We start from the raw sequence: 27975 nt of genomic DNA on the forward strand, positions 1-27975 counted from the left end.
AACAAGTTCAAGTCTTGAATTATGGCCCAGGCCCAGGCTGAGGCTGTTGCCATCATTACCGGCGCGAGCCAAGGACTAGGTGCGGCGTCCGCCATCCGACTCGCCCAGATCTACTCCGCGATTGTTCTGGTTGCCCGCAACGAGTCGCTGCTGGCACAGGTCGCGGCGAAGGTGGAAGCAGCGGGGGCCAAAACACTCACGATCGCGGCGGATCTCTCCAAGCCAGCGTCCGCGAAGGCCGTGGTGGCGGCGACGGTCGACAAGTTCGGGCGGATCGACGCCCTCTTCAACAACGCGGGCTCCGTGAAGCCGATCGACCTCTTCAAACTGACCGACGAGCAGTGGGACGACGGATTCAACCTGAAACTGCACGGCGCCCGGCGCATGGCCCTCGAGGCGTGGCCGTACCTGAAGGCCTCCAAGGGCGCCGTGCTCTTCATGTCCGGCGTGGCGGCCGAGGCCCCGAAAGCAGGCAACGCGGCGGTGTCGGTCGTCAACTCCGCAGTCAATGCCCTGTCCAAGGCGTTTGCCGACCGCGGACTCGAAGACGGCGTGCAGGTCAACACCATACTGCCAGGCCCCGTCGAGACCGAGCGCCTGGTCACCATGGCCACGGAATTTGCTCGCTCCAAGGACATCCCCCTGGAAGAGGCCCAGGCGAACTTGCTCAAGTCTATGGGTATCCCGCGGTTCGGGAAGCCCGAGGAAATCGCGGAGCTCGTCGCCTATTTGCTGTCGCCAGCGGCGCGTTGGATGACGGGCTCTGCAGTTAGGATGGATGGCGGTGTTGTTAAGAGCATATGAGACGTGTACCAGCACCTCTCCACCTTCGGTCCTTTCTCTTTGGGAGTCGCTTGACTCCTGATATTGCCTCCAAAGGTTTAGGGCCTGCTATAGCGCTCTTTTAATGGCGTATTCGCACTGCCTCGATGGCGATCCTCGAGTAGTCTTGTCCGCGAGCATCTATTACTTCGTAGTGTGGCTTACGGCCTTGCCATAGAGAGGTTACCCGTCCACGGCATCGGGGTGCAGATAGCAGAAGCTACTTTATCCTCTTTGGTTATATACCTATATTTTCTATTAGATTGGCGTAGGAGCGCTATCCTTTCGAAGATCCGTCAAAGACCAAGTCGTGTCTGTTGATTATCCAGGTCTCGAAACAAAGCCTCCCACTGCAGATTGTACGTCGGGTCCAAGTCTGCGTCAAAGTGTGGGAACCACAGATCCGAGACAGGTGGTGGACAACACGCGGATCCTAGCCCGGCTTCCACCTCAAGCCCGTCCTGATGTATTATGTCGGATCCGATGTAGCGCGGAGGAGTGGTCGTGTCGAGGGACGACCAAGTGGATCGGTCCGAGACTAGGTTTGGAATATCATTGTTGATATTTGGTGCCTCTGGAATTCCTACAAGGTAAGGCTCGCGCGTTGTTGTCGCGGTAGGCGGTCTTGTCATAGATGTTGAGCCAGCCATTGTCGTTCTTTTGCTGTTCCGGCTCGGACCTGTTGAATGGTTTTGGTCTTGAGATTGAGACTGCCGATGCATTTCTGTCCTGGGTCGGGATTCGCTCGACGTCACAAGAGACACCTCATCTGGGATCCTCCTCGGCATCGAGGTATATAGCGCTGAGTCACTCCTCATCCTCCACTCATTGGTAATACGCTTGAGCGTGGCCAATCCGTCCTTGACTTCCGGATCTCGTTCTTCGCCCTCCTCGAGGATCCTATAGCAATTGAGAATTTCCTGCTTTCTTTCACTTGCAGCTTGTGGGTCATCATCCCTTTGGCAGGCGTAGTCCATCACCAGCGTGGTGGTCGCCACGAAAACATGGTACATGACGACCCACATGCGTCCGGAACTGACTTGCCGCATAGCCTTGTGCAGGTCGATCACGATCCGTGCCGACCGCAGACAAACCATCCGGCTGTAACGGTACCGTGGCTCCTTGTAGGACCGGGTCAGGAAAGGACGATGGAGCAGCGAGAGCCGGATGTAGAGTCCAAACAATAGAAAATTTCGCTGTCGCCCGAGATATGGGCGAGCATTGTAAATCTCCTGGACGTACGGTCGACTGGCATCTTCGTAGCGGAAATATGGTGGCAACGAGTCATACACGTCGTTCAACTTCTTGTCGAAAACGAGGATCTGTTCATAGTCGAGCTCGTCGACGGCCACCTTGGTTTTGTTTGCCGTGTCTATGAGTTCGCGGATCACGGTGCTGACGCGAATCTTCGCGATGGTGAAGGTCATTTCGGTAGGCGAGCCCAGGACGGGTTCGTCATAGGTCCCGTCGGCCGTAATGTCTTTGTCGTCGACATTACTCGGGAACTCGACATTCATTTGATCGGGGTGTATTATGTAAGTGCCTTGCTGAGGCCCGGTCATGAAAGACAACATCCTAGGCATTATCAGTCAAAAACACCCTCCAGAAAGGCCATGGCGCTTTGTCTCATGAGGAAGAGGTTGTCATATGTACCAGTCGCCTGCCACGATGTTCCACCAAACTCTTCGCTTGACCTCGAGCTCTATCAGGTCCTGAGTATCATTCCCACGGAGTGCACGCTCACGAGGGGAGTCGACGAGATGAATCTGGAGCATGTGCGCCGCATTTACTAGTTGGGTTTGTTGGCTTCTGCGTCCCGTAGTTTGCGGAAAGACCGGCAGAAAGTGCGTGAGAAGCATTTTTGCTTGAAGTGTTTCGAGCGTGGGGAAGCTCAGGTGGTTTGACTCCACAAGAACATGTTGAATCAGTATAATCCACTTGCGGCAACAAGTCTTCGGATCTTCTAACGCTGGTTCTGATAGCGGAGGATCTGGCCAAAAATAGGCCGCAACTGCAAATATTGCTGCAATGAGAGCTAACCGGCAGCCCTCCGGTTTCACCCCCTCAGAAAGTTGGTCGTAGATGAGTTCTAGGTCGTGGGATGTGGTAGGGACATGAACAATGTGTTGATCCCAATTTATATTTTCCATGTAGAATCCGAATAGCCTTCTCGCATTGGTGCGATTGGGCAAAACTTGAACAAGCTCTGCGATAGATAATGGTTTGCATTGAGGAGCTGAGCCCAGAAGTAAATATTCGTTCTATAGTCGGTGATAAGCGAATCAGCGATGTGGAATTGTTACCGTGTACAATGATGAGAAGATTATACCGTGTTGATCACCAACTCTTGCGCCTGAAGTCTGACCTCTGTGCCAGGCGCAGGATTTGCAACGCTCTCCTGGCTTTGCGAAACGTCAGCATCATGACCCGATTCGCCTTGCGCTCGAACGGCAGTCCGGTCGTCGGAGATTGATATCTCCCAGTCGCTTTGTTGATCCGTCGTGTCGCGATGGTGCTGCCCTTGGTCTCCTTTTGCAAGCAGGGCTTGCTCGAGCCTCCGCACGCGCTCAGCAAGATCAGGTTCACTGCTATCGGATAGTTAGCAAAAATCCTGTCTCCGGCGCACAAGAACAACATACGTTGGATTCAAAGTATTAGCATCCAAGGACTCTCTCTGGATCGTACTATCTGATTGTGTCACTGTACGAAGGGAGCCTAATTGATCGACGATATGTCAGCTTCCAAGTGGATAAAGGGTGTTGGAAGGAAAGTGCGCTCGCACCAGGCTACAGTCTGAAAAGAGTCACTCAGGAAGCAGCCCCCATGGACTGCTGTGAGGGCCAGAACTGTAGTGAGGGGCTGCTCATGCATTCCTCAACGGCCAACATGACAATATCCTGGAGTGGTGATATAATGTCAATGCTTAGGGACTTTTACTGACTCTCGACAGCTGAGACACAACGGATGTGCCTCGAGGAACAATTCGAGCACGGCGCTAGTCGATCACATCTCAACTTTTTGCTCCGACAAAACTGGCATGAAACTGGCTCTTGTCGACGAGGAGCTCTCGGTCTCGGATTGCCAGAAGCCTCCCACGTCCTCTTCATTGTGTCGCATGAAGAACGACTGAGGTGGGTATCACTTCTTCGATCACGCAAAACTAAGGCTCGAATCTGGAAGGAAGCCCTGCTGCAGAGAGTAGCCGCTGCCTGTGACGAGCTATCTACCTAGGTACGTACGGGGCAGAGAGGGCGGGGTAGACGGTCTTTTAGGCGAGACATAACGATGAGCGCGGGGAGGCCCACCAGTACTCCACATAGTGGAGATTTGGTGAGTGCTAGCCCTATTAGGCAGTCCTGAAGTAGCCAAGCGGAGATACTGTACCTCGTTCTCAGAGAGGTGAAGTGAAGAAAGCTTCCTGATCACTGCAGCAAATTTGCTGCACTTTCCCTCTTCTGCTGGCTGACTCAGAACACCCAAATACGATGACAGAACGGATCTTCACTCACTAACTTCCGGTGCGGAGGAGAGGTAGCTTGAACCTAAAATTCGAGACGTCCCGCGGATAGTCCGCGGAGCGATTGACAAGACATCGAAAGAATTCTCAGCGCTCCTATTTGCTCACTAGGGCCTTCCTCGATCCCGAATCAAGGATGTCGTGTCTTCGACCTACAGCCCTTCCGGCGACTCGCCCCGAGTAGATGCAGGGCCCATACATTGTTCCCTCGAGCGCAGAGCGTCCGTTGATACACCCTCCGGCCATCCCTGCTACTTCTCCTGCAGCGTATAGTCCAGATATGGGCCTATTCGTCGACCGATTCAGCACTCGGCACTCCAGATCCGTGCGAACACCACCAAAGGTCTTTTGGGCCATCGGAAAAAGCTGGATAGCTGCAAGATCTTTGGTCAAAGGCACATGACCAGCAAGAGGGCGGCCAAACTGTGAGTCATGCGACAGACCTGCAATGATATCGGCATTGAACGCATCAATGGTTTGGCGCACATTATTGCTAGGAAGCCCAATGGCCTGGGACAACTCATTGATATCCTTGGCTAGCCAGGCATGTGCTGAGTCCTTCCAGAAATTCTTTACCGCTGCGGGAGTGTGCCCAGCAGGCGGAGGTGGGAAGAAGTCAGGATTGTTGATTATTTCTAGGTCGTCAATGTCAGACTGAGGGAAGACCGCCCAAAATGTCTGACCGGGCTGGGATGATAGAGCTGGGGTTCCAGAGTGAGGACCCTTGAGTTGTTCGTTGTGGAATCGCCTCCCTTCGCTGTTCAGCCAAATCTCCCTGCGAAAGGCTCGCACTCCCAAGCCTCTTTTGCCTTCAGGATCGGTGGGGTCTGGTGTACCTGCAGGATACACCCAGATATGGTCCAAGCAAATAAGATCGGCTCCAGTATCTCTGAGGAGCATATCATGCCCTAACCCTTTAGCTGTGACTGAGCCTCCGCTGAGAACCCGTGAGAAATTGCGCAAGTAGGGTGCCCAATCCATGACTTTGTCGATGTTCCCAGAGAAGCCTCCTGTGCTTATAATGACATTTGCCGCGAGGAGCGTGTGCACAGCATCGCGGAAAACAACGTCGACCCCCTTCACGTTCTCGTTTTCAATGATAAGTCGTTCCACGCAAGCGTGGGTCTTGAAACTGACGCCTAGAGTCCTTGCCTTCTCGATCAATCTCGACATGATTGCCTGACCCCAACCCTCAGGGAGATGCCATCGTGGCACGCTGTTGCCTTCAGGCTGCATCAGAGTTGCCCAGCGGACACCCATGTCCTCTAGCCATTCGCACACGTCGACGCGGCTGTTTTCGAGGTATTTGCGTGCCCATGCCACGTCCGCGGTCGGGCCACCAAACTTGATCCAGTCTGCAAGTGCCAGCTCGACGGAATCTAGGACTTTGTGTTCCTGTTGTAGCGAGGTGCCAACAAAACAGCAAGCTCCTCCGCTGATGATAGAAGCCCCACCTAGAGTGCTTTCAGCTTCAAGAACCACCACCTCTAACCCTCTGGCTGCTGCCTCGATGGCCGCCGAGACACCAGCAACCCCGGATCCAACAACAATGACATCTAACAGCTTGCTGAAATCCTCGACCGGTGATACCATTTTCAAAGAGGTTCTCATTTCAATGTCCTAAATCCTTTAAATAGTGCGTCTCTTTTGCACGGTAGCAGATATTCAGTCGTGCGGCCGTCGAAAAGTGTAGGATTCCAAGGACGACATTGCAAGGGAATCGGGATACTATTGGTTCGACTTATTGTCAGTCATCCGTTTCACAACTTCAACTGGAGTTGCCATGGGTTGTCTAGAACAAAGTATGCCATTTCCCAAGCTTGTGTTCCTCCGCGGTAATCGGAACGGCTGCAGAGAATTGATACTCCGCTGTCTGATACAAAGACGGAATTTGGGGAATTAGAGAGCATATTGCCCAATCGTTTACAACTTGTCCGCGGATGATGTGTGGAAATAGTTCCGGATCTTGAAACTCAATCCTCTCAAGATCCTCGGACTGGGATGCAACACTGACGCGCCGTCATTAACGTTGGAAGTTGGGAGGTGCATCTTTCGCTAGGCACAACAAGCGGCTCATGGTTACCATTAAGCGGAATGTGCTGGATAGCAATTGCCCCCAGCTCTGAATTGCACAATGTAAAATCCGAACAACTTTTTAGGAATTAAAGGCCATTCCCTCTTCAAGAATCCTTCCGTATCACACTAACTTTGAACATCATTGCACAAGTCTTTACATAAGAAACGAAGAATGCCAGTGGAAGTACCTTGGTCGCGGCTGGTGCGGTTTATCAGCGCCGAAGACGATGGCATCCATTTCGGTGACGCGGTGGTTCCTTCAGCGGATTTCGACATTGGAGACCCCAAAAATGCCAATAGTCTGGCAGCAAAGCTCATCGAGGGAAATCCATTGTCCCTCGACTGCAAAGTCACTGACCAAGTTGTCAGAGTAAAGCAGCTACTGGGCCCATTGACAAGGGACATGGTGCCAGCGTTGAGGTGCATCGGAGGCAATTACAGATCACACCGTAAGAAAAAAGAGCTTCTTCACTCGGTTTTTCTCTTTCTCTTTGATATCTCAGACCGCAGCATACCCTTTTTTTCCTTCTCTCGCGCTGACCAATTGTGTTGGAATGTCCCAAAGTCAAGGAAATGAAAATGGAAATCCCCAGAAACCCTCTACTTTTCGCCAAATTTCCTAACGCCGTCGCCGGCTACGGCGACAACATCCCCATTCCGAAGTTGATTCAAGATGGGCAAGCCGACTACGAGGGGGAACTGGCCATTGTGATTGGCAAAGAGGGCAAGGACATCAGAGTCGAGGACGCTATGGACCATGTCCTTGGCTACACGGCTGCAGACGACATGTCGGCAAGGTGAGCCCTGGAGAATAAAGAAATCATCTCCTCAGAACAGTTCCATGAAGTAATACTAACGTCTGCTGTAAAGGAAATGGCAATCAGATCCTGATTTGGTGGGGACGTGGCCACCGCCGCAGATGACCTTTGCGAAGAGCTTCGATGGGTTTTGTCCCATGGGTCCATGTATCGCTTCGACCAAGGTGGTTCCCGATCCCCACGTGCTGCCTCTCAAAACGTTCGTGAACGGCGAGCTGCGCCAGAACGGCAACACCGACGACTTTGTCTTCGGCGTCCCGCAGCTCATTGCCTTCCTGAGCCAAGGCAACACTCTACAGGTGGGGAGCATCATCCTGACCGGGACTTGTTCAGGCGTCGGTTTCGCAATGAAGCCACCACAGCATTTGAAGACCGGAGACAAAATTGAGATTTCGTTCGGCCCGATCGGGACGTTGGTCCACGGTATCAAATACGAGTGAAACGTAGACTTGCACAATGGAAAGTATACTGAGGAGCAAAGCACGGGCTTTTAAGAAGGGACGAGGCTCAAAAAGTCAGTCATACGAACTATTACAGGAGGATGCAACTTAGGAAATTGAGATGGCTCTCTTTTCTCTTGACACGTACCCTAATGCTTGGCCTTCAGGCCATTTGTGCTAGATCCAGGGGCACACAACTATCAAAACCTCTTTGAGCGTACCTAGGTACTTCCACCAGAGTGTTCAGAGCCAGCGTCAGGGGGTTGCACTAACAAAAATTTCCAGATTTTTGCACGTAAGCCATAGTATTAACTGCTATCCACTATGTTGGATAACTCCAGCGGTTTATTATGTTCATAGATTTGTAAGAACTGCTTCCTCCCAATCTTATATAAAATCGAGCTTGACGTACCAGCATCTCCTGCACGTCTTCAACATAACGCGGCAGATAGTCATCTTATGGTCTTGCAATCCCAGTCACTTGGAGATTTTCCATTTTCTATTTCCGCCTCAAAGCCCAAGCTTCCACCCGGCGAATCTTTCCGCTGCAAGAAGCAATACGAATCTAGTGCTTCTTGTATCTTCCCCAGATCTGAAGAGCCACGAGCGGAAGCATGGCGAAAGCAACGGTGACTCCCGTGACGACACCCGCAGATCCTTTCAGACCGACGGATTCGATCATAACAGGGTACCAGAAGGGGCTTGCCTGCGTACTGCGAGTCAGCTTCCATCGTCGAGCGTAGCAAGGTCCCATATGGTGAACTTACAAACCCCCAGACCAATTTTGTGAAATTGATCACTACCCCCAATGAGGCGGATTCATGTCGGGGCAAACTATCAGAACAATCTATCGTCGATGTCAGCAGCGCCAGACCCAATGGTGGACGTCTAATCTTACATGTAACGAGGACGGTGGCGACGATTTGGACTCCGAAAGCAGCAATGCCAACTCCAATATCGGGCCTGATGTTCCAGTGGCCAGAAGCATTGGCGATCTCCACAAAAAACACAACGATGCCAACAATGATCAGTTGGATGCCCAAGTGAGAGACCCAGAGTCTGTCTTCAGGGATGTTCCGCTTGGTTCGTTTGATCTGACGGTTGCGCAACCAGTCACTGAAAGGCCCTCCTAGCTGTTCACCAAGTAGCGAGCTGTCACAGTGAGAACATTAGCATAAGCACGGGCTTTTGAAGTGTGGTTTTCCTCACCCAACCAGCAATGCGAAGTAGTTCAATCCGGCTTGTTGCGGGCCGAGATTGAAGAGTGGCTCATACAAGGTGGACATTTCCACGAGTAGCAGGGTCAGGACGAAGTTGTGAGCCACGGAATATGCGATGTTGACCACCAGGATATTCCAGTGCCTCAAAAGCCAAAGCGGCTCGATGAAATCAAACATTCGGAGAGGAGTAGGGTCGATTCGTCTTGCAAATCTCAGCCACCAATTTCGCTGCGGTGGTCGGGAGTTGCTTTCATCCTCATTATTTTCTTGGTTGCTGGTATTGGGGCGGTAAAGCGTCTCTGGACTGAAGAGGTAATAGAGGACGAAAAGGACAAACTCCAACTGGTATCGCGGCAGGCTGTTAGTTGTTGACTCTTTTTTATCATGGACAGGACTCTGGACTTGTCGAACGTACAATTGCGAATACCCGGTAGACCCATCTCCAGCCCTTGGCTTTGATGAGAAAGCCCATCAGTGCGGGACCTATTGAAGCGCTACAAGAATAGTCAGCAATCGAGAACACATTCCTAGGTCATAAGAGACCCTAAGCTTACCCTGAGTTCGCAAAGAGCACCCAGACTCCCTTTAAGGCAACACGTATCTCAGCATCGCCACACCGTCCATGAAGGAGTTATCGATTTACTTACCATTTTTTGAGCTCGTTCCTTTGCAAAGAACATCTCCACTACAACACCCTGAGGCACTGTGATACCGGGTGAAATGAAGAAACCAACCAGAATCCGGTAGACCATATGAGACGCATAGCTGCCGCTCTGAGCACATGCTATGTTGAACATGGACGACCCAAGGGCAGACACCAAGAAGACTGGCACGCGACCCCATCGGTTGACGATTGGGATCCAGACCAGGGGAGCAACGGCAAGAGCAATCAACTAGTTGGACCACTTGTCAGAACAGGCTGTCTCGGCATTGATAAACAAACAATATCAAAGCTCTATTTGATACAAAAAGACAATCATTGCTTACCTGGCTAGTGGCAATGTAAACGGAGGCAGAAATGCTAACGTCATAGAGCGTGGCCCATTCAGCGACCGCAGTCACCACCGAGCCGGCATTTGAGGTACAGAACAGGCCATGAAACGCCATGAGGATGAGGTGGACATGTTTCTAGATTCACTCGGTTAACCCGTTGGAAAGTTCTTTAATCGGAAATGACATACCCTCCAAGATGGAAGATTCAAAGGGTCATTGGGGTCCGCAGAGGGGAGCGGATCCAGTTCGCACGTTCCATGCCGTTCGATAAGATATTCCTCATGGACCACGGATGAAGGAGCCTTGTGGGCCACCTCGGTGTCAGCCTCGCACTCAGTGCTGATGTGCTGCGCATCCTTGTCTGAAAGAGCCATCGTGAGCTTGGCCAAGAAGAATGGATGTAAAACGATTTTTAATATGCTGGAACTTGGCAACAAGAAAAGCAGGAAACATGTCTGGAAAATGAAGGCACAGCGTCCTCAACATATACCAAATGAATCCAGCAGCGCTATTAACCAAAGCTCGCTTGCTTTTCGGAAATGCTCATGGAGAATGCTTGAGTCTGGCGGGGCCCCGGAATCAGCTAAAGGGCTAATGCGCCAAGCTATTGCAAGATGCCGTTGGTAACCAGAGTTCGAGGGTGGTCGACATGAGCCGTCTGCACTACACCGACAGTAGAGCATGGCTTCTGGACCTGCGTCGACTCGAACTTTAGAGGGTCCGCGGGAGATGGAGGCCAAAGCCATGCAGGGGAAGTAACAGCCATATCTGACCCTCAATAACCGGCCCCAGACCGGGGTCGACCCTCGTTTCTGACCTCCATGCTCCGCGGATCCTCGGAGCATGAATTCGGCGTTGGAACATTCTCCTTGAGGACGATCTCCAGCGACAATGAGTCGTCTTGGGGATGCACAACCATTTCACCTCGATCTCGAGCATTACAAAGACGAGACAGAAAAGTCGAGGATGGACGCCAGTGAAGACAAACTCAACTGAGGAGGAATAGGATATCGCTCAGAAATATTCTTGGAACCATGGCTATCAAGTATCCCAACGTTGTGACGAATGTCCTTCCTAAGCTCCCGGGCTCACTTCCCTTGGGAAATGTCCCAGAAGATGTCAACGCTTTGTTGGTGGCGACAACATGTTTGAAGCACTTGGCTGGGCTCAGAGCCGAGCATCTGACTCCGGATGCTCTGTGGCGCGACATGCTCGCCCTCACAGGCAGTTTGAGAACGATCTTCTCCGCTAAGGCCGTCGAGGAAGCTTGGGAAAATACGACCACCTCCCGGAAAGCACGCGATTTCGCGCTTGTCGCAGACTCGGCTCGTGTCGTCCAGCTTGATCCGCAAACGTCTTGGGTCGAGGCACGGTTCACCTTCAACAACTACGGCACACCAGCAACATCATGCTCAGGCTTCATATCTCTGGTGCACGACAAAGAGTCGGGTTGGAGAATCTGGGTCTTACGAACAATCCTCGAGCAACTTAGCGGGCACGGAAACGTCGATAAAGCGCCTCAGAGCCGCATTTGTGGTATCGACGGTAGCAACTGTGTCAGCCACAACGACTTCGACTGTCTCATCGTAGGTGGAGGACAATCCGGGCTCTCTACGGCCGGCCGGCTCCAAGCTCTGGGAGTGAACTACCTTGTCGTTGAAAAGCACCAGAACGTGGGGGATAGCTGGATGACTCGCTACGACGCAGTGAAGCGTAAGTTGTGAAAAGATTGCTCAAGATTCTGGGAGACAGCTTCTAACATATTGATTTAGTCCACAACACGAAGCACTACCGTATACAACCCTCCCTTTTGTCATCATCTGAAGATATATACTCACTCCATACTACAGTTCACCTTCCATTCGAACGAACATTCGATGAGACTTACCCACTATACCTCACCAAGTTTGATCTCGCTAGAGGATATCAGCAGTGGGTTTCGAAATATGGCATTGTGAGTTGATACAATTACTCGTCCTGTTTCGTACTGTTCGAAAGCACGCTGACCGTGATCAACCCGGAAAACTTATGCAGAACATTTGGCTTTCAACAAAGATGCATTCTGGCTCATGGGACGCCGCAAAGAGCAAATGGAGAATTAAGCTGCTCAGAAATGGCACAGAAGTCGAGATCACAGCGAGCCACATTATCTTTGCGGTTGGCGCAGGAGGCCAAGTGCCATCCATGCCACGCTATCCAGGTCTTGTACGTTGCTCATTGTAGTTTCCGTGGTAGTCTCTCGGAAGGTATCCAGATATTGACTCTTTCATTGCAGGAAAACTACAGGGGACACGTCGTACATTCATCGGAATACACATCGGCTGCTGCTTGGGCAGGAAGGAGAGGAATAGTTGTGGGAACGGCAAACACAGGTGCGTGTCCAAGCCCCTTGGTGCCATGAAGATACCGAGCTAACATTATGGACTTTTGAAAAGCGCATGATATGGCCGAAGACATGCTTGCTCATAATCTATCTGTGACAATGGTCCAGCGCAGTCGAACTTGTGAGTACCTATTGCATCTCCTGCAATGCTTTGCCGACAATTTCACCCTTCTTGCGGTGACTGTTACTGACGGAAGTACCGTGAAGTTGTATTCCCGGCCGAATATTTCAAATTCATCCAAGATAGTGAGTTTCCCAAGACACCTATGAGGTCGCAACGCTAGTATATCGCAAAGGTCGAAAAGCTAATATACTTCAAAGGACTCTACAACGAGACCTTCGACATTGATCTGGCAGACAGGATGCAGTTCTCCAACCCACTGTCGGTCGCTCGCCAGATAGCCCAAAGGACACTACACCCCCTGGCCGCGGCGGAGCCTGAACGATTTGATGCGCTGGAGCGTGTAGGGTTCAAGGTCGAACGCTTCGGCGATATGCACCATCATCTGAACGAGAGGCAAGGCGGCCACTACGTCGACGTAGGAGCCTCTGCCAAAATTGCCAATGGTCTGGTAAGTCACCTCCCATTCTCTCGTTCACATGCTGGTTCCCGGGCACCCATTGACAAATAGTGCCCGAGCCAAAACAGATCAAGATCAAGTCCGACGCGCTACCTACACGCTATACCGAGGACGGTCTCCAGTTCAGCGACGGGACGGAGATCCAAGCCGACGTGATCGTCTACGCGACCGGTTTTGTGGGGAACATCCGGCAGACCGTCTACGAGACCCTGGGCGACGACGTCGCCACACAAGTCGAGGACTTTTGGGGTTTGAACCACGAAGGGGAGCTTCTGGGAGCATTTAAGCCTTCTGGGCGTGAGTACTTTTCTTTCCGCGTCATTCCAGTATCGCAATTTTTCCTCTCTCTGGCTGACTCGAAATCTGGTTTTTGCCCCTTAGATCCACGACTTTGGTATATCGGTGGCGGATGTGGCCACTCCAGACACTATTCACGATTCGTCGCTCTTCAAGTTAAGGCCTCAGTCCTTGGGACGCCGTTGCCCATATACAAGGACAACTCTTGCTGAACATGCTGCGGGTTAATGCGGGTCTGTATGTGTCTCATCCTCGAAGAACCCACACCGCTCTGTGGTCTCGTTGGTGCGATTGGTGCGACGCTCAAGGGGGTACTCGGATACACTGTGGCTTACTGCTTCTTTCAAAAGGCCGGAGTTGAAGGTCGTTAGAATACCAAAAGAATACAAATGAATACAAACTCCCTGCCAATCTATGAAACCCTGGTACTCCTATTCCACGGAGGGAGTGGAAATGCTACTATGCACCCAGGGTGCTAGACCCTTGCTTAGAGACCCGGCGTTGTCCAACGCAGCTGTCGCCAGATTTGTTTTGGTCTCCCCGTGGTGCAGACGGTCTAACCTACTTGAGATGCCCGCGTCAAATAACCTGGCCGGATACCATTCGATGCTTTTTGTTAGCTCATCGAATGCTCACTACTTCCTTTGACTCTTGGATGCTATGAAAATATACCAGCCATCTGCAATTGGGCGCGACCACGACGACAACCATGCCAAGACAAGACTCTTTAGGACTTCTCTGGCTCCAAAGACGAGTAAGCGCTTATCGTTGTCCTCCATCCCAAAAAGCTATTAATTTTCATAAGGCAAGCCGGCCTCCAGTCGCGCAGCGCCGTACACTCCGGCCATCGCCCCGTCGTCCCCTTTGTGTTGCAAGACGGCTCCGACATAATGCTGGGCGACTTCGAGAGTGCGGAGGCGGACACCGGCCTCGCTGGCCAGGCTCTGGGCGTACTGGGCGTCCTTTTTGGCCAGAAGGGCTGGACCCTGGGGCTTTTGTTGGCGGTGGTAGCTGCCGCTGAGCATGGCGTGGGAGTACGCAGCGCTAGGACCGGGAAACAGCGTCTGGACGAATTGGTGGAACTGGTCGGATCCAAGGCCGGCTTTTTCCGCCAGCACATGCGCCTCGGCCAGCGCGGTCGCGATGTTGAGCGCGAACATGTTGCCGATGATCTTGAGCAGCAGCGGACCCCGCGCCGCAGTAGTAGCAGCAGCAGCAGCGTCGCCGTCGCCCCGACCACCGCTGCAGACGTCGATCACGTCGCGCGCCATGACGCCTTTGCACAGGGGCATGACCTTGTCCGCGGCTGCGGGGGTGTCACTCGCCAGAACGGCAACGATCTGGCCGGCTTCGGCCATCTGGGCACTGCCAAACACGGGGCATGCGACGAAGCTTCCCCCGGCAGCGGTCACGGCCCCGGCCTCTTGAGCACTTGTATCGGGATGCACGGTGCTGCAATTGACCACCACTTTGCCCGCGACGCCGGCTGCCAGAATCTGGTCCATCACCGCCCGGACGGCTTCATCGTTGGGTACCGAGAAAAAGATGACGTCCGCCTTGGAGGTGGCTTCGCCAATTGACTGCGCGATGATCATGCGCTGTGGCCCTAGACTTTCATGAATGGCTCGTGTCCGCTCCTCCAGTATGTCGTATATCAAAACAGGGTGTGGCAGATTGGCCTTTTTGACAATGTTCTTACACATCCCCTTAGAGCAATCACTTAAATTAGTGCCCTGTTCATCGTACCCGTACAGTAGAGAGGGGTGATTCTGCTAACCGCGCCCATGTTTCCCAGGCCAATCCAGGCTACGATTGTCGACGACGCCATCTTGCTAGCCAAGCAAGGTATATGAAAGTCTCTAAGTGTTACGATGGTTGAACATACAGCAAGTACAGAGCTGATAAGTCGGCGGCATCGGTGGCGCATGGGATGCCATACACGACATTGTTGCACACTAGTCGAGCCGTCTTCCTGAATGGCCTCGAGGAAGACTTGCAGCAATCACGGAGCGATCAAAACACCGACTCATTCTTCTGGCGGTTATGCTGTGCTTAGCAAGGTCCCCACCTCCGCGGAGCCTCCAGGGAGGATAACGGAAAGGAATCGGATGGCTGGAAGAGGTCGGATAGGTCAAAAAAACCGGATAGCTCACTATGTGGCAACCCGGAGGTTCATTTTGGCGAAGGCTTTCTGGCCCTAAGGCTAATGAGAGCCTAGAGCCCATCTTCCTCAGGCTTAGGGCGGATGAGGGAAAAACCCGCTTTGATACTGGAAGTATTTGCTTCCACTGCCACGTAAACTCAGACAACTGATCGAAGTTGCTTCACCATTACAAGGTTTCGCGGAGCAAGAATGACACCTCACGAGCCGTTGGTCTCCGTCTCTATCGGTGGCAATGGCACCCTCTTCCCATGGGATCACCGATCAAGGGCAGGTTTATCAAGCTTTATGGCCCCAGCTGCTTGTTTGTGCATCTCCCCAAAACTGGTCACTTGGGCTCTCAAGTGGACGACGAACAAGAGCACAGCCTCATATAAAAAGTGGTGATCACTTTGCACGGAAGGACGACAATCTCAGAAGAAAAAAAAACAATACACGGCCAATATGACAGTCGACAATCGCCTGGAGGATCGACTTGCACTGATCACAGGCGCTTCTGGGGGGTTAGCTCAGCCTTGCCCCTTGCATTTTTTCTCCATCAAACATACCAGTTGACTGAAGATTTAATGTGTTGACAGGATCGGTTCGAGCTGTGCACGCACACTCTGGGCCCGCGGGATGGCTCTCGCTCTGACATTCTCAACGGGGAAAGCCCAATTGGATGAATTGATTCGGGAGCTGGAATCACTGGACCTTGGAGGACGAGGACGACGACAGATCTCTGCGCATCAGGCCAACTTGGAATCCACGGGCGACATCGACAGGCTCTTCGGAGAGGTCCAGCAAGCCCACGGCAAGCGGCCAGACGTCCTCGTCGCCAATGCAGGGTATGCAAAGGTGATACCGGACATCGCGGACATCTCGCTGGAAGAATTCGACCGGACCATGGCCGTCAACTTGCGAGCGACATTCCTCTTGGTCAAGTTGGCTCTACCGGCGATGATGGACCAAGGTTGGGGCCGGATCGTCTTTATTTCGAGCATTGCCGCCGAAGGCGGGGGCATCAATGGATGTCATTACGCGGCATCCAAGGCCGGCATGAACGGCATGATGAGAAATCTAGCGACCAAGCTGGCCAGACACGGTATCACTGTTAATAGCCTTGCTCCTGCCCTGATCGGTGCAACTGGACTCATCCCAGATGAAAGCATGTTGAAAGGCACGCTTGGCGACGTGAGGAACATTCCCGTGGGGAGGTTGGGCACGCCGCAAGAATGTGCCAACGTGGTCGAGATGATTTGTACAACTGGCTACTTGACGGGACAAAATATTCTGCTCACTGGGGGCCTCAAGTAGAAACAAGTTAAGCAGACCATGTCAGGATGTGTTAGTTGTTTCCGGTCGGTACTTCGGTACCTAATGATTGTGTCGAGGCACAGCAAAGTGATCCGCTATTCTCTGATAGTTGACGGCGCTCTTGAGGACCATGCCATCACTCAACTGCCCTACCTCATGCCGAAAGATATCCTGCCAAGGGGTCTGACTGGGAGCAGTCAGTTCCGCCGTCTTGCCTGCGATTGTGGCTCTTCTGCTCCGGATCTCTTCGTCGGAGAGCATCAGGTCAACCCGCCGGGACTCAAGGTCGATACGTAACGTGTCACCTGTGCGAAGGATCGCCAGGTTGCCTCCAACAGCCGCCTCGGGGGAGGCGTGTAGAATGGACGGAGAACCCGAAGTCCCTGATTGCCTCCCATCGCCAATACACGGCAGAAACCGCACCCCGGACTGCAATAGCCGGCCTGGGGCGTGCATATTGACCACTTCGGGCGCGCCAGGATAGCCAATCGGGCCTGTTCCGCGCATGACGAGCACAGTCCGATCATCCATGGGGACATCGTCGTCCAAGTGCTCGTTGTAGTCCTCAGGCCCATCAAATACTCTCGCTTTACATTCAAACGCAGCAAATTTTCCAGGTCGTGAGGGATTGCGGAGGAATCTAGCCTCGAATTCCTCCGAAATCACCGAAGTCTTCATAATTGCCGAGTCAAAGAGTGTTCCTGTCAGGTGGAGGAAGCCGGCGTTCTCCTTCAACGGCTTGCTGTACGGTCGAATAGTCCTCCGATCCCAGGAGAATTTCCCTTTCACAATTTCTCCCACCAATCGACCAGTACAGTTCAATGCGTTGGCGTGGAGTTTTCCACCTTCCAACAATTCAGCCATAACCGCAGGGAGTCCCCCAGCGTGGTGATATTCCTCACACAGCAACTCTCCCGCTGGCTGGACATTGACGAGAAGAGGGATACAGTAGCCTAAACGGTCCCAGTCATCCAGATCAAGACTTATACCCATATGTCGGGCAATAGCGATCAGATGGATAGGGCAATTGGAACTCCCACCTATCGCGCTATTGACAACGATCGCGTTTTCAAATGCCTCGCGTGTCATAATATCACTTGGCTTGCGGTTTGAACGGACCATTTCGACGATCTGCCGGCCTGTCTTGTACGCACATTGCAGTCTCTCTCGGTAGACCGCTGGGATGGATGCTGACCCTGGCAACGCCATTCCAAGAGCCTCGGCCAGGGCGTTCATAGACGAAGCTGTGCCCATTGTGTTGCAATGTCCTGCAGATGGAGTTCTGGCGAGTTCATTAGCGAGGTTTCTCCCCTGTTAATTTGACAGGCTCACCCTGAGGTTACCATGTCGAAGAATTCCGTATCGTCAATTCTGCCCTCGGCTTTCAGCTCCCTCGCCCGCCATAGAACTGTTCCAGTCCCGATGAGATCCATATTCCTCCTTCCATTGAGCATTGGCCCGACATTCAGGCAGATGGCAGGAATGTTCTAGCGGAGGGATGGGTTAGAGTTGTACATTTTGCTGGAACGTCTGGAACCCACCACAGTTGCAGCAGCCATTAAGCAAGCAGGCGTGGTTTTATCACAACCAGTCAACAGGACGACACCGTCCAGAGGGTACGAATGGAGAATTTCCACGAGCACAAGATACGCTAGATTCCTGTCCAGCGTCGCCGTAGGCCTTCTTGAGCTTTCCTGGATAGGGTGGGTCGGAAACTCGAGTGGGATGGCTCCCGCGGCTATGATGCCTTCACGCACCCTCTTGGCCGTCTGTGTATGATACCGATTGCAAGGCGACAAGTCAGATCCCGACTGCGCGATTCCAATGACAGGTTTCCTAGACATCAACTCCTCAGTGGTTAATCCGAAGTTCAGATATCGGTCTGCATAAAGAGTGCTGAGGGCTGGCTCTCTGCCGTTGGAGAACCAGTTTTCGGACCGCAATGTTCGAGAGGAGGGAGTGCTCGGAGTATGGGAAAGACTCGAGAGTTTTCGTGCCAATTCTTCATTTTGTTGTTTCAGTGAATTGATCTCTGTGCGGAAATCTTCAATATCCGGCGTATCATTTTGTTCGCTACAGGGCTGGTTGCACCCTTTCCTGCAAGACTCCGTCATTTCCTCAGTGCCAGACAAGCTTGACACAAAGGGTCAATGTGCTGGTGTAAGCACATATGCTCTCTTTCCGCGACCATGTCCTTGTGCGTGAGCTTTAAACCTCGAGAAAAACCCGTGTTTGGCCGTGCGCAGCCGGCGGGGAGCTCCTGCTGGCCGCCAAAGAAGATGGCACCCGATCCATGGACCCCGGAGCTCGCCTTCCTATGTGCACGGAGAGGGCCGGGGACAGGTCCGAAGCTTGAGAAAGCTGGACTGTACCACATGGAGGATGAAGGCTTCGACACATTGTATTCTGTGCTAGGGTGTCGTTCAGTCTTGTCTGAAGGTCCAGCTGGCGGTATGTGCGGTGCGATGGTCGAGGCCCTCGAGAATGTAGACAGTCATCTCACTTCTGATGAAATGTGGCATAGTTGTGTTTCGTTAGGGACAACAGCGCTCCGGTAAGGATATCTGCCCACCTCGAATTATCAAATTGTGAAGGTGTAGGCACTATATCTACCTACTTACCTACCTAGTACGTGGGTAGGTAGTTATTACATGACTCGATAGGTGATGGGCTGGCGGCAAGGCTGTGGTCCATGCGCAAGGCTTCCGGCGAGCATAGGGCGGCATCACCCTCGTCCCAAAGCGGGGTGCAATTCTTGGCATCAGGAAATCAATTTTGTTCTGCATTTCTCGTCCTCGCCGTCACCCCGCAGCCTCAACTGAGTCATACCATTCGCCTCCAGATACATCCTTCAAACATAGGAGACTCCCTCAGACCGCAGATATTTAATTCGGTTTCCTCCCGACAAGACTTTAGCTCACCGATACCGACCGAAATTCTGAGATCTGCACTGCTTTTACACCAACCGCAATCATGGCTACGAACGGCGACTTGCCATCCGATGACGAGTTTTCTCAACCTGGCACTCCCCCTGGCGATGAGAATGATGTCGACGACATTGAGGAAACCAATCAGCCACCCAAATCCGCGCTGAAAAAGAGCACATCCGCAGCAATTCCCGAACCACAAGTCCCACGCCCCGTCCTACCTGAACAACCCGACCCTAAAGACCTCGATGTCTCGAAACTTACTCCCTTATCACCTGAGATCATTGCAAGGCAAGCTACGATCAATATCGGCACAATAGGCCATGTGGCTCACGGAAAATCAACCGTCGTCAAGGCCATCTCTGGCGTCCAAACTGTCCGATTCAAAAACGAATTAGAACGAAACATCACCATCAAATTGGGATATGCCAATGCTAAAATCTACAAGTGCGACAACCCCGAGTGCCCCAGACCTACGTGCTACAAATCCTACAAGTCCGAAAAGGAGGTCGACCCTCCGTGTGAAAGAGAAGGTTGCGGTGGCACATACCGACTTCTCCGTCATGTTTCTTTTGTCGATTGTCCCGGACACGATATTCTAATGAGTACTATGTTATCTGGCGCGGCAGTCATGGATGCTGCATTGCTTCTGATAGCAGGAAATGAAAGCTGTCCGCAGCCACAAACCTCAGAGCATCTTGCTGCCATCGAGATCATGAAACTCAACCACATCATCATCCTTCAGAATAAGGTCGACCTGATGCGAGAAGAGGGGGCACAAGCACATTACGAGTCGATTCTGAAATTTATCAAAGGCACCGTTGCGGACGGATCACCGATCATCCCAATCTCTGCACAGTTGAAATACAACATCGACGCCATCAACGAGTACCTAGTCACCAAAATCCCCGTACCCGTGCGAAACTTCAGCGCCGCACCACACATGATCGTCATTCGATCGTTTGACGTGAACAAGCCCGGAGCTGAGATCGAGGATTTGAAGGGCGGTGTTGCGGGTGGTTCTATCCTCACGGGCGTTCTGAAACTCGGCGACGAAATCGAGATCCGCCCAGGGATTATTACGAAAGATGCAACAGGTCAGACCGTCTGCCGCCCCATCATGTCCCGCGTGGTCAGCTTATTCGCCGAACACAACGATCTAAAATTCGCCGTGCCTGGAGGCCTCATTGGTGTGGGCACGCGTGTTGACCCAACACTTTGCCGAGCAGACCGTCTTGTCGGCCACGTACTGGGTCTGAAGGGCCAGCTCCCAGAGATCTACATGGAGCTTGAGGTTAACTACTTCTTGCTCCGGCGTCTGTTGGGTGTCAAGACTGCGGACGGCAAGCAAGCCAAAGTGGCTAAACTGGCAAAGAACGAAGTGTTGATGGTGAACATCGGGTCTACGGCGACGGGTGCCAAGGTGATGGGCGTCAAGGCTGATGCGGCCAAGCTGACACTGACAAACCCAGCCTGCACGGCGATTGGGGAGAAGATTGCACTGAGTCGGAGAATCGAGAAGCACTGGCGACTGATTGGGTGGGCAAACATTGTGGCAGGAAATACCATCGAACCGGAGTCTTCTTAGGATGAGACCCTTGGGCGAGACTGTCTTCCTCTTAGAGTGGGAGACGCGCTGAGAAGGCTAAGAGCAGACGAAGAGGAGGAAGGTCTGGGGGGAGACGGAGAAGTCTCGAAAGCTGGCAAAAGGAGCCAGACTGCAGCGTCCGAGGCTTGAGTCCAGGCTGGACAAATTGAGGATTGACATGATGATGGATGGCGATGGGCTGTGATATGACTGATATGGAACGTCATGACGCCTGCCCGAGCACGATGAACCCCAAGCGACACACCCGCCAGGAGCGGAGGATTGTCTTTCTGGAGACGTTGAACTATCATGTCCTCTCGCCTCAACGACACGGGTCTGACGTCTTCTGGGATGAAACGAAAGGTTTATCTGAGCAGGATGGAAAGCCACGAAAGAACCCCCGTCTTAGACGCATGACGAAGAGACTCATTGAAAAGAACAACGGAGACAAAAAAACCCAGGTTATCATGGCATTCATTTTCAGCCACAAAAAAGTGCTCAATGTCCGGTTCCCCAATAACAACCCCCATCCCCCAGCAAAAAAATGTCCCTCTTGCTGGAACAAAAGATTGCAGCCCGCAAGGTGAAAAAAAGTCCTCCCCAAAGATCTGACTCCGATCCAATCAAAGGTCACCCACCATACCAGACTCTTCGACAAGCCAATTCTGGCTCGAGATCAACGCCCTTTTTTTAACCCCCCTGCATGAATCGGAGTAGGAGTGTGGCCAGCGAGCGGAATTTGGGTGGGTGGGGGGATCGGATCCGTATGATTGATTGTTGATCGGTGCTCAGGATTGGGCACTGATGAGGAATACCTACTACTAGGGAGGTAGGGACTGGGGGACTGGGAGAAACTCTCTCAAGCCTGGTCGGACAGCGGATGGGATTCGTTCGGTGCGAGTTACTAAAGGTACAGGTGTTGCGTACTTTACTTCAAGTTTAGACAGAAACAACAAAGAGAGAGAGAGAATACATTCACCGACCCTTCCGATCGGTCATTCCGTCATATTTCCAACGAAGCTACGTACCCGAGAAATTACTCTTCACGAGTCCAAGTCTTTATCCAGGAGTCTCCAATTTCACGACCAGGAACCTTGGGGCTCGTTGGGCCATGAACAACAAACAGCTCTATCCGTCACCAACACCATGCTGAAGCAGATGCGAGTCTACAGTTCATCACCCTCACCACTGTCTTCGTCGCTGGAACCGTTATCGTCGGAGGAGGAGGAGTCGTCATCATCTGATGCGCCGCGCTCATCCCGCGTCCTCGGAACAGGTCGAGCGGACGGTTTCCCTTTCGGTTGATTCGTTCTGTTTCCAGTCGGGTCCTTCTCCCCTACTTCCTCCGATGACGTTGACGAGGTCGACGAGTCATCATCATCGTCGTGCTTGTCATTGCTCCTCTTCTTGCTCTCGTCCTGACCACCTGCAGTCTTGCGAGTAGCCGGAAAGACCTTCTTCACCTCCCCTTCCTTATCGTCGTCCTCGCTATCGTCACTCTCCTCTTCCTCGTCGTCGTCATCATCATCGACAGTGAAGATAGACGGCTTCTGCTTCTGCTTGGCTGCGTTCAAACGAGAAAGCATGCTGTCCCCTACAGACTTGGCTGCTTTGTTTGCGCTGCGGACCACCTCGTGGAGATCGACGAGCCGCTTGGCCGTTTCTAGTGTGGGTTTTCTCGCTGGAAGAGGAGTTTTTGCTGGCGTCTTTCCTACTGCTTTCGACTCACCGGTCTTTGCGATCGGCGGTGCCGGTGTGGATGATCTCCCGGCCACAGAAGAGCTCGTCGCCCTCCCTCCTGTCGGTTGTGGGGGCACACTTGGTCTGGGCGTCTTGCTGACTGTGGACGACTTTACGGATGGGCTCTTCGTGGGTACTTTTGCGGGGGTCTTTGGCGGCACTTTGGAATCTGCGATTTGAGATTTCGAAACCGTCGTGCTGGACGACTCCCGTCTTACCGAGTTTGCTTTCGCTGAGCCTGAGCTAGTTGTCCCTTGTTTCGGTTCTTCGATATCATCAGTGGCGGCGGGTCTTGTTGTCTTGTTGGCTGGGATGGGTGAATCATTTTCAGTGGAATGACTTTTCGGCGTCTTGCTCTTCGTCAATGTTCCAGCAGGTTTCGGTTCAGAGGACTTGGAACGCTGCGGCTCTACGCTCTTGTCCACCCACGATCTGTCCGTGGTGGGCTTCTTTTTAGAAGCGGCTCCTTGCTTCTTTTGACCTTCGGCAATCTTTTTCGCCTCTAATTGTCGCCGCTTCTTCTCTGCCTCATATTGCTCTTTCGTCATGTCTTTGCGGCTTTCCAAGATCTTGATCTCTTCCGGGGTCAAGCCCAGATGAGCGGATGAGTTCTTTCCTGAGTCGACCTCTTTGGCAACTCCCTCTCCACCCACGACACTTCTTGAAGGGCTCCGTTTGTCAGCGGCAGCGTTTGCAGATCCCCAGTTCGGAAGAGGCTTCGTAAGTAAATTGGCATTCCCCTGGTCTTGCTGGGAGGCAGGAAGGACAATGGTGGGCGAAGGGCCGGCTGCAACCGTCCCTGGAGTCGCCGGTGCCACAGCTGGTTTCTCTAGCGATCGTTTGTTCTTGGTCCGCTCTGCAGGCGTAGTGGATGTCCCATCCTTTTTTGATGCTGTTGAACGTGACAATCCAGAACTTGGCCCCTCGGCAGCTTTGTCTGGCTGATTTGGCTTATTCTTTTTTGCCGGTGTTGTCAATGCAGATTTCTGCTGTACGCTTGCAAGTCTCTTGTTCACATCCTCGATGGGTAGTTGATTGCCCGTCGACTCCCAAAGATTCTGGGATAACTGCTCCCCTGGACTGTCAAGAGTGGACACCCTCTGTGATTCCTTAGTCTTCTTGCTAGATTTAGGGGCTTGCTTAGCTTTTTTGTCTGCACCAGCCTTGACAGACTTGTCCGGTCGCTGTACAGGTCCTTGCTGGCTGCCATCCGCGCTAAATGTGTCTGATTTGCGTTTCCGAACCCTCTTCGCCTCAGGTCGACTCTCACCAGCCTGGTCGTTCTTTGACAAGCTGGTGGATTTGGCAGTGTAAATATCGCCCGGTGTTCTTAATGCAGCGTTTTCAGCATGTGTGGCCTTCGCAACATCCTTGCGGGGTGTGGTAGATGTCGTAGCCGATGGTGCGTTTTCTTTGTCTTCCTCGTTTAACTGCTGAGGTTCTGCTGCCTTTTTACCCCCTGTGTCTTTGGACATGTTCGTATCTATCAGGCCCGAGTGTTGACCGTCTCCCATCTCAGCGTCTTCATAGATGCTGTTGTCAAACTCGTCAGGGGAGCCTGAATTCCTCTTGCCAGCGACGGGCTGAGCTGCTGGCAGAGAAGGAACGATAGAGCGGCTGTCCTCGAAGACGGACTCATCATCTAGAACATCAATAGCTTGACTGATGCTGAGCCCGTCGTCGCCTTCTCCGTGTTCCCGAGGAGATTGTAGGCTCTCAATATGCGATAATCTGCCCCTTGAGTCTCGGTTGCTCAGTTGTGCTTGTCGTGACCGCGGGGACATTTGCGAGTCATCAATATCCGATTCCGGATAGTCGTATATGTCCCGTCTCTTAAACTTGCTAGCCGATGTTGATGCCGACCGAGCAGTGGGTTTTGCGCCCTCTTCAACGCGTCGGCTCTGATGGTTCGCAGATGTTGAAAGCCTTCTTGACAATTCTGAGGGGGGAGTAATAGGTCCTTGCGAGCGCCTCTGCAGGCGTCCGAAGGAATCGATCGATGGTTGGAGCCCGTTTGGTTGATGCGATTGACGAGAATCACGGGGATATGCCGACCCATTCATCTGTCTCTTATTGGACCCAAAGGTTGGTGGGCGTTCTGCCAATTCCTCAAGCTCGTCAAGAGTCGCTGGAGCGACATTCTGCAGCAGCTTCCGTAGTTCAGGGGACTCTTGTTTAAGTTGGAGGAGTGACTGCCGTCCTCGCACACCCTGGTCCGGATTTGTAAACTGTGTGCCCTCCACTAGCTCGAGTGATCCTTGACCGTCCTCGTGTTCAATCGACGAGATTGGAGTCTGATCTTCTCTTTGTGTCTCTGGTATCTCGACTTGGCGGGGTCTCTTGCTCACAGTTGCTGTCGAAGCGTAATCATCATCGGCAGGAAATGGACGTTTGCCTAACGAGGAAGCCTGAGGAGGGAATTTGGGAACGGGCGGCCGCGAGCTCTGCTCGAGCTGGATTTGGTATACAGGGTGGTCCAACTGACTGCCAATTGCAACTGATCCTTCTCGCAGGGCCCGACCTTGCTCGAGGATGACCTTGATCGTGACGCGCTGATCTGAGGCATCGATTTGAGCTTTGCCTTCATCGAGGAGGAGATCCGACACGTATGCGCGAGGGTCCAGATCGCAGTCGTCTTCGTTGTCCTTAAGGTACTTGATGGTCGGGAGCTCACTGGTCTGGAGTCAGAATCTGCGGAACAACAATCCTGCAATTAAAAGGACTCACACTTGGTAACAACTTTGGTACGCTCTCTGCACCTCGAGAGCTAGAGTTCCGATCTGCCATTTGTACGGTTCTCGCACAACCACAACTAGCCGCTTCTCGCCTTTGACCGGTGAACTGGCGGATCCTTGAAGACTTCTGAGGTATTCGTCTTCAGAGATGATCCTCGCGGCGACACGCAACTTGACCATGGCGGCGACAATGCGCTGTCCGTGCGCATGGAAGCGAGTGGTGCTGGCGGAAAAAAATAAATGTGTCGCGATGTGAGGAGAGATTGAAAATGCGGAGAAGGCGACGTGAATGGCGCGAACAATAAGACGCGACGGGACGCACGGCGTTTAGGCAGCTGGAAGTCTTCACTAGGCGGCTAGGTGCCTAGGTATTCAATACAAGGCCAACGATGCTTCTCTTCTGCTACGTATCTGGTGGGACTAAGGGCTGACTTCACATTGCCGTCACACTGTATTCACTATCCTTCTCAACTGATTGAGATATTGACTATCTTAATGTCCTCCTCTGGCTTCTCCTTTCGTACCTTTGTGTTTTCAATTTGATGGATCACATCCAAACCTTTGTACGCACGTCCGAAGATGGTGTGCTTGTTGTCCAGCCAAGTTGTTTTCTCGGTGGTGATGAAGAATTGCGACCCATTTGTGTTTGGTCCTGCATTAGCCATACTCACGGTATACGGCTTGTCGTGCTTGAGATCAGAAAATTCGTCCTCGAATTCTTTCCCCCAGATGCTCTCGCCGCCAGTGCCATCGCCCAGCGGATCTCCGCCTTGGATCATGAATTTTCTGATCACGCGGTGGAAGATCGTGTTGTTGTAGTAGCCGTTCCTTGCGTGGGTGACGAAGTTTTCCACGGCCTTTGGTGCCTTGTCCGGAAACAGTCTGATATGGATATCGCCATAGGTGGTATGCAGGACGGCAGATGTGCCCGACTGAGCCTTCTTCTCTTCCTTTTTCTTTCCAGATATGACTCGTGGTTTCTCATTCTGCACATCTCGAGTGGATTTGCTAATCTCTTCGTCGTTGGTGAACATGTAGAATCGCACTTTGCCATATGCAGTCGCAAACAGCATGGGGTCTCTGGCCTCGGCTTCGTTGAGCAGGGGATTGGCACTAGCAGCCATCGACACTGTCACCACGTCTTTCTTCTGGGGAGCGCCCTGATACAAAGCCACGTTCAGAGCACGGAATGGTTCGTCCTTGCCATACGCTTTCATCACTCGATTAGTGAGGGTATTGATGACCTTGACTCCTAGTAGCGACCCGTACGCAATGAAGTGGCCTGATTCGTCAAACACAATGTTGATTCTCGACCTGACGGTTGGGCTATCGAGTTCGCGCTCAACCGCCATCCTCCGTCCAAACTCAACCTCATCGAGCTTCTGGAGTGCAGTCCCTGCTTGTTGCATCGAGGTTATTGTCTCGAGAGATTCATCGTATGAACGATAGAGCTTGCCGGAAGCAAAGTCGAAAACTCGAATCTTCCGGTCTGGAAATGATATCGTGGCAAACTGGTAGCCCGAGGGCGATATTGTGATACAGCAAGGGGCGGATTTTGCCTTTTTGAAGTCGAACAGATTTGTCATTGACTTCATCTTGAAAACGCTGTCCGGCTTTTCGTAGTTGTCGCCCGGTTGCCAGTATTCGATCATGCCGGTGGAGTCCGCCGACACGACGCAGTCAAAGGCTGGGTTGTACGCCATAGCAACCACCGGTGCTCTGTGAAGGGAAGACAAAGTTTGCACGGGCGTCTGTGAGTTACCGGGATCGTCGTAGATATGTATCTCTTTGCCTCTAGCGACCGCTAATATCGGCGAAGCTCCTCTCCGATGTACCCAACATATACAAGAAGCTGGGCTCTCAAGGTTCAAAATAGCCAGTAGATCGAAGGTAATGACGTCGAAAATCTTGATGGTGCTGTCGTCCTCGTCACCAGCTGTGGCGAAGAAAGCTCCGTCGACGCTGACTGAGGAGCTCACTATTCGTCCTTCATGTGCCCGATACTCTTTGGCGAACTCGATCCCAACGGCGATTTTCTTCCAGAATTTAACAACGCCATCGACGGAAGTGGTGATGACGAAATCAGCGGGCGACGGCGCAATCGTCACGGCGAGCAGCTGATCCTTGTGCATCAATGACTTGGAATACCTCAGCCCTTTTGGTAAGGCGTCCACGTACAGAGATTCATATGGGAGCTTGCGTTTCTTTTTCGGGGGGACTGAAGATGGCAAAGCCGGGCCAAAGTCATCGTCGGAGGACTCGCTCCCGGAGTTCGCGCCATCGGCAGACCTTGAGCGCTTGCGGGACTGAGTATCTGCCATGATTCGCCCCTTTGCTGGTGAGTTTTGTGTTATATCGTCGACGTGAAATGCGATGCTGAA

General features: G+C 52.5%; 12 protein-coding genes across 12 annotated transcripts; 5 read left to right on the plus strand and 7 right to left on the minus strand.

Moving 5' to 3' along the window:
* Positions 1-21: 21 nt before the first annotated feature.
* On the plus strand, positions 22-804 carry Z520_06433 (uncharacterized protein; the record flags this gene model as incomplete). The annotated part of the gene is made up of 1 exon (XM_016776933.1): positions 22-804. One exon carries the CDS (start codon positions 22-24, stop codon positions 802-804), a length of 783 nt encoding a protein of 260 aa, XP_016631778.1.
* A 314-nt stretch (positions 805-1118) lies between these two features.
* Z520_06434 (uncharacterized protein) lies at positions 1119-3693 on the minus strand (the record flags this gene model as incomplete). The annotated part of the gene is made up of 4 exons (XM_016776934.1): positions 1119-2397; positions 2476-3083; positions 3152-3410; positions 3605-3693. The coding sequence occupies 4 exons, from the start codon at positions 3691-3693 to the stop codon at positions 1119-1121; spliced, it is 2235 nt and encodes a 744-aa protein (XP_016631779.1).
* A 742-nt stretch (positions 3694-4435) lies between these two features.
* Positions 4436-5932, minus strand: Z520_06435 (uncharacterized protein; the record flags this gene model as incomplete). Its single annotated transcript, XM_016776935.1, has 1 exon — positions 4436-5932. The coding sequence occupies one exon, from the start codon at positions 5930-5932 to the stop codon at positions 4436-4438; it is 1497 nt and encodes a 498-aa protein (XP_016631780.1).
* A 655-nt stretch (positions 5933-6587) lies between these two features.
* On the plus strand, positions 6588-7673 carry Z520_06436 (uncharacterized protein; the record flags this gene model as incomplete). Its single annotated transcript, XM_016776936.1, has 3 exons — positions 6588-6864; positions 6981-7212; positions 7286-7673. 3 exons carry the CDS (start codon positions 6588-6590, stop codon positions 7671-7673), a joined length of 897 nt encoding a protein of 298 aa, XP_016631781.1.
* A 565-nt stretch (positions 7674-8238) lies between these two features.
* Z520_06437 (uncharacterized protein) lies at positions 8239-10260 on the minus strand (the record flags this gene model as incomplete). The annotated part of the gene is made up of 9 exons (XM_016776937.1): positions 8239-8379; positions 8441-8520; positions 8572-8825; positions 8883-9235; positions 9309-9387; positions 9448-9476; positions 9541-9786; positions 9881-10021; positions 10075-10260. 9 exons carry the CDS (start codon positions 10258-10260, stop codon positions 8239-8241), a joined length of 1509 nt encoding a protein of 502 aa, XP_016631782.1.
* Positions 10261-10920: 660 nt separating this feature from the next.
* Z520_06438 (uncharacterized protein) lies at positions 10921-13359 on the plus strand (the record flags this gene model as incomplete). The annotated part of the gene is made up of 9 exons (XM_016776938.1): positions 10921-11599; positions 11713-11840; positions 11921-12091; positions 12162-12258; positions 12322-12390; positions 12477-12515; positions 12591-12841; positions 12919-13147; positions 13232-13359. The coding sequence occupies 9 exons, from the start codon at positions 10921-10923 to the stop codon at positions 13357-13359; spliced, it is 1791 nt and encodes a 596-aa protein (XP_016631783.1).
* A 579-nt stretch (positions 13360-13938) lies between these two features.
* Positions 13939-14850, minus strand: Z520_06439 (uncharacterized protein; the record flags this gene model as incomplete). Its single annotated transcript, XM_016776939.1, has 1 exon — positions 13939-14850. The coding sequence occupies one exon, from the start codon at positions 14848-14850 to the stop codon at positions 13939-13941; it is 912 nt and encodes a 303-aa protein (XP_016631784.1).
* A 902-nt stretch (positions 14851-15752) lies between these two features.
* On the plus strand, positions 15753-16604 carry Z520_06440 (uncharacterized protein; the record flags this gene model as incomplete). Its single annotated transcript, XM_016776940.1, has 2 exons — positions 15753-15811; positions 15887-16604. 2 exons carry the CDS (start codon positions 15753-15755, stop codon positions 16602-16604), a joined length of 777 nt encoding a protein of 258 aa, XP_016631785.1.
* A 60-nt stretch (positions 16605-16664) lies between these two features.
* Z520_06441 (uncharacterized protein) lies at positions 16665-18718 on the minus strand (the record flags this gene model as incomplete). The annotated part of the gene is made up of 3 exons (XM_016776941.1): positions 16665-17886; positions 17937-18091; positions 18146-18718. 3 exons carry the CDS (start codon positions 18716-18718, stop codon positions 16665-16667), a joined length of 1950 nt encoding a protein of 649 aa, XP_016631786.1.
* An 859-nt stretch (positions 18719-19577) lies between these two features.
* On the plus strand, positions 19578-21119 carry Z520_06442 (eukaryotic translation initiation factor 2 subunit gamma; the record flags this gene model as incomplete). Its single annotated transcript, XM_016776942.1, has 1 exon — positions 19578-21119. One exon carries the CDS (start codon positions 19578-19580, stop codon positions 21117-21119), a length of 1542 nt encoding a protein of 513 aa, XP_016631787.1.
* A 1166-nt stretch (positions 21120-22285) lies between these two features.
* Positions 22286-25774, minus strand: Z520_06443 (uncharacterized protein; the record flags this gene model as incomplete). The annotated part of the gene is made up of 2 exons (XM_016776943.1): positions 22286-25532; positions 25587-25774. The coding sequence occupies 2 exons, from the start codon at positions 25772-25774 to the stop codon at positions 22286-22288; spliced, it is 3435 nt and encodes a 1144-aa protein (XP_016631788.1).
* Positions 25775-26061: 287 nt separating this feature from the next.
* Z520_06444 (uncharacterized protein) lies at positions 26062-27915 on the minus strand (the record flags this gene model as incomplete). Its single annotated transcript, XM_016776944.1, has 1 exon — positions 26062-27915. The coding sequence occupies one exon, from the start codon at positions 27913-27915 to the stop codon at positions 26062-26064; it is 1854 nt and encodes a 617-aa protein (XP_016631789.1).
* Positions 27916-27975: the final 60 nt, after the last annotated feature.

This window comes from Fonsecaea multimorphosa (assembly GCF_000836435.1).
Source record: "Fonsecaea multimorphosa CBS 102226 unplaced genomic scaffold supercont1.12, whole genome shotgun sequence".
NCBI lineage: Eukaryota > Fungi > Ascomycota > Eurotiomycetes > Chaetothyriales > Herpotrichiellaceae > Fonsecaea > Fonsecaea multimorphosa.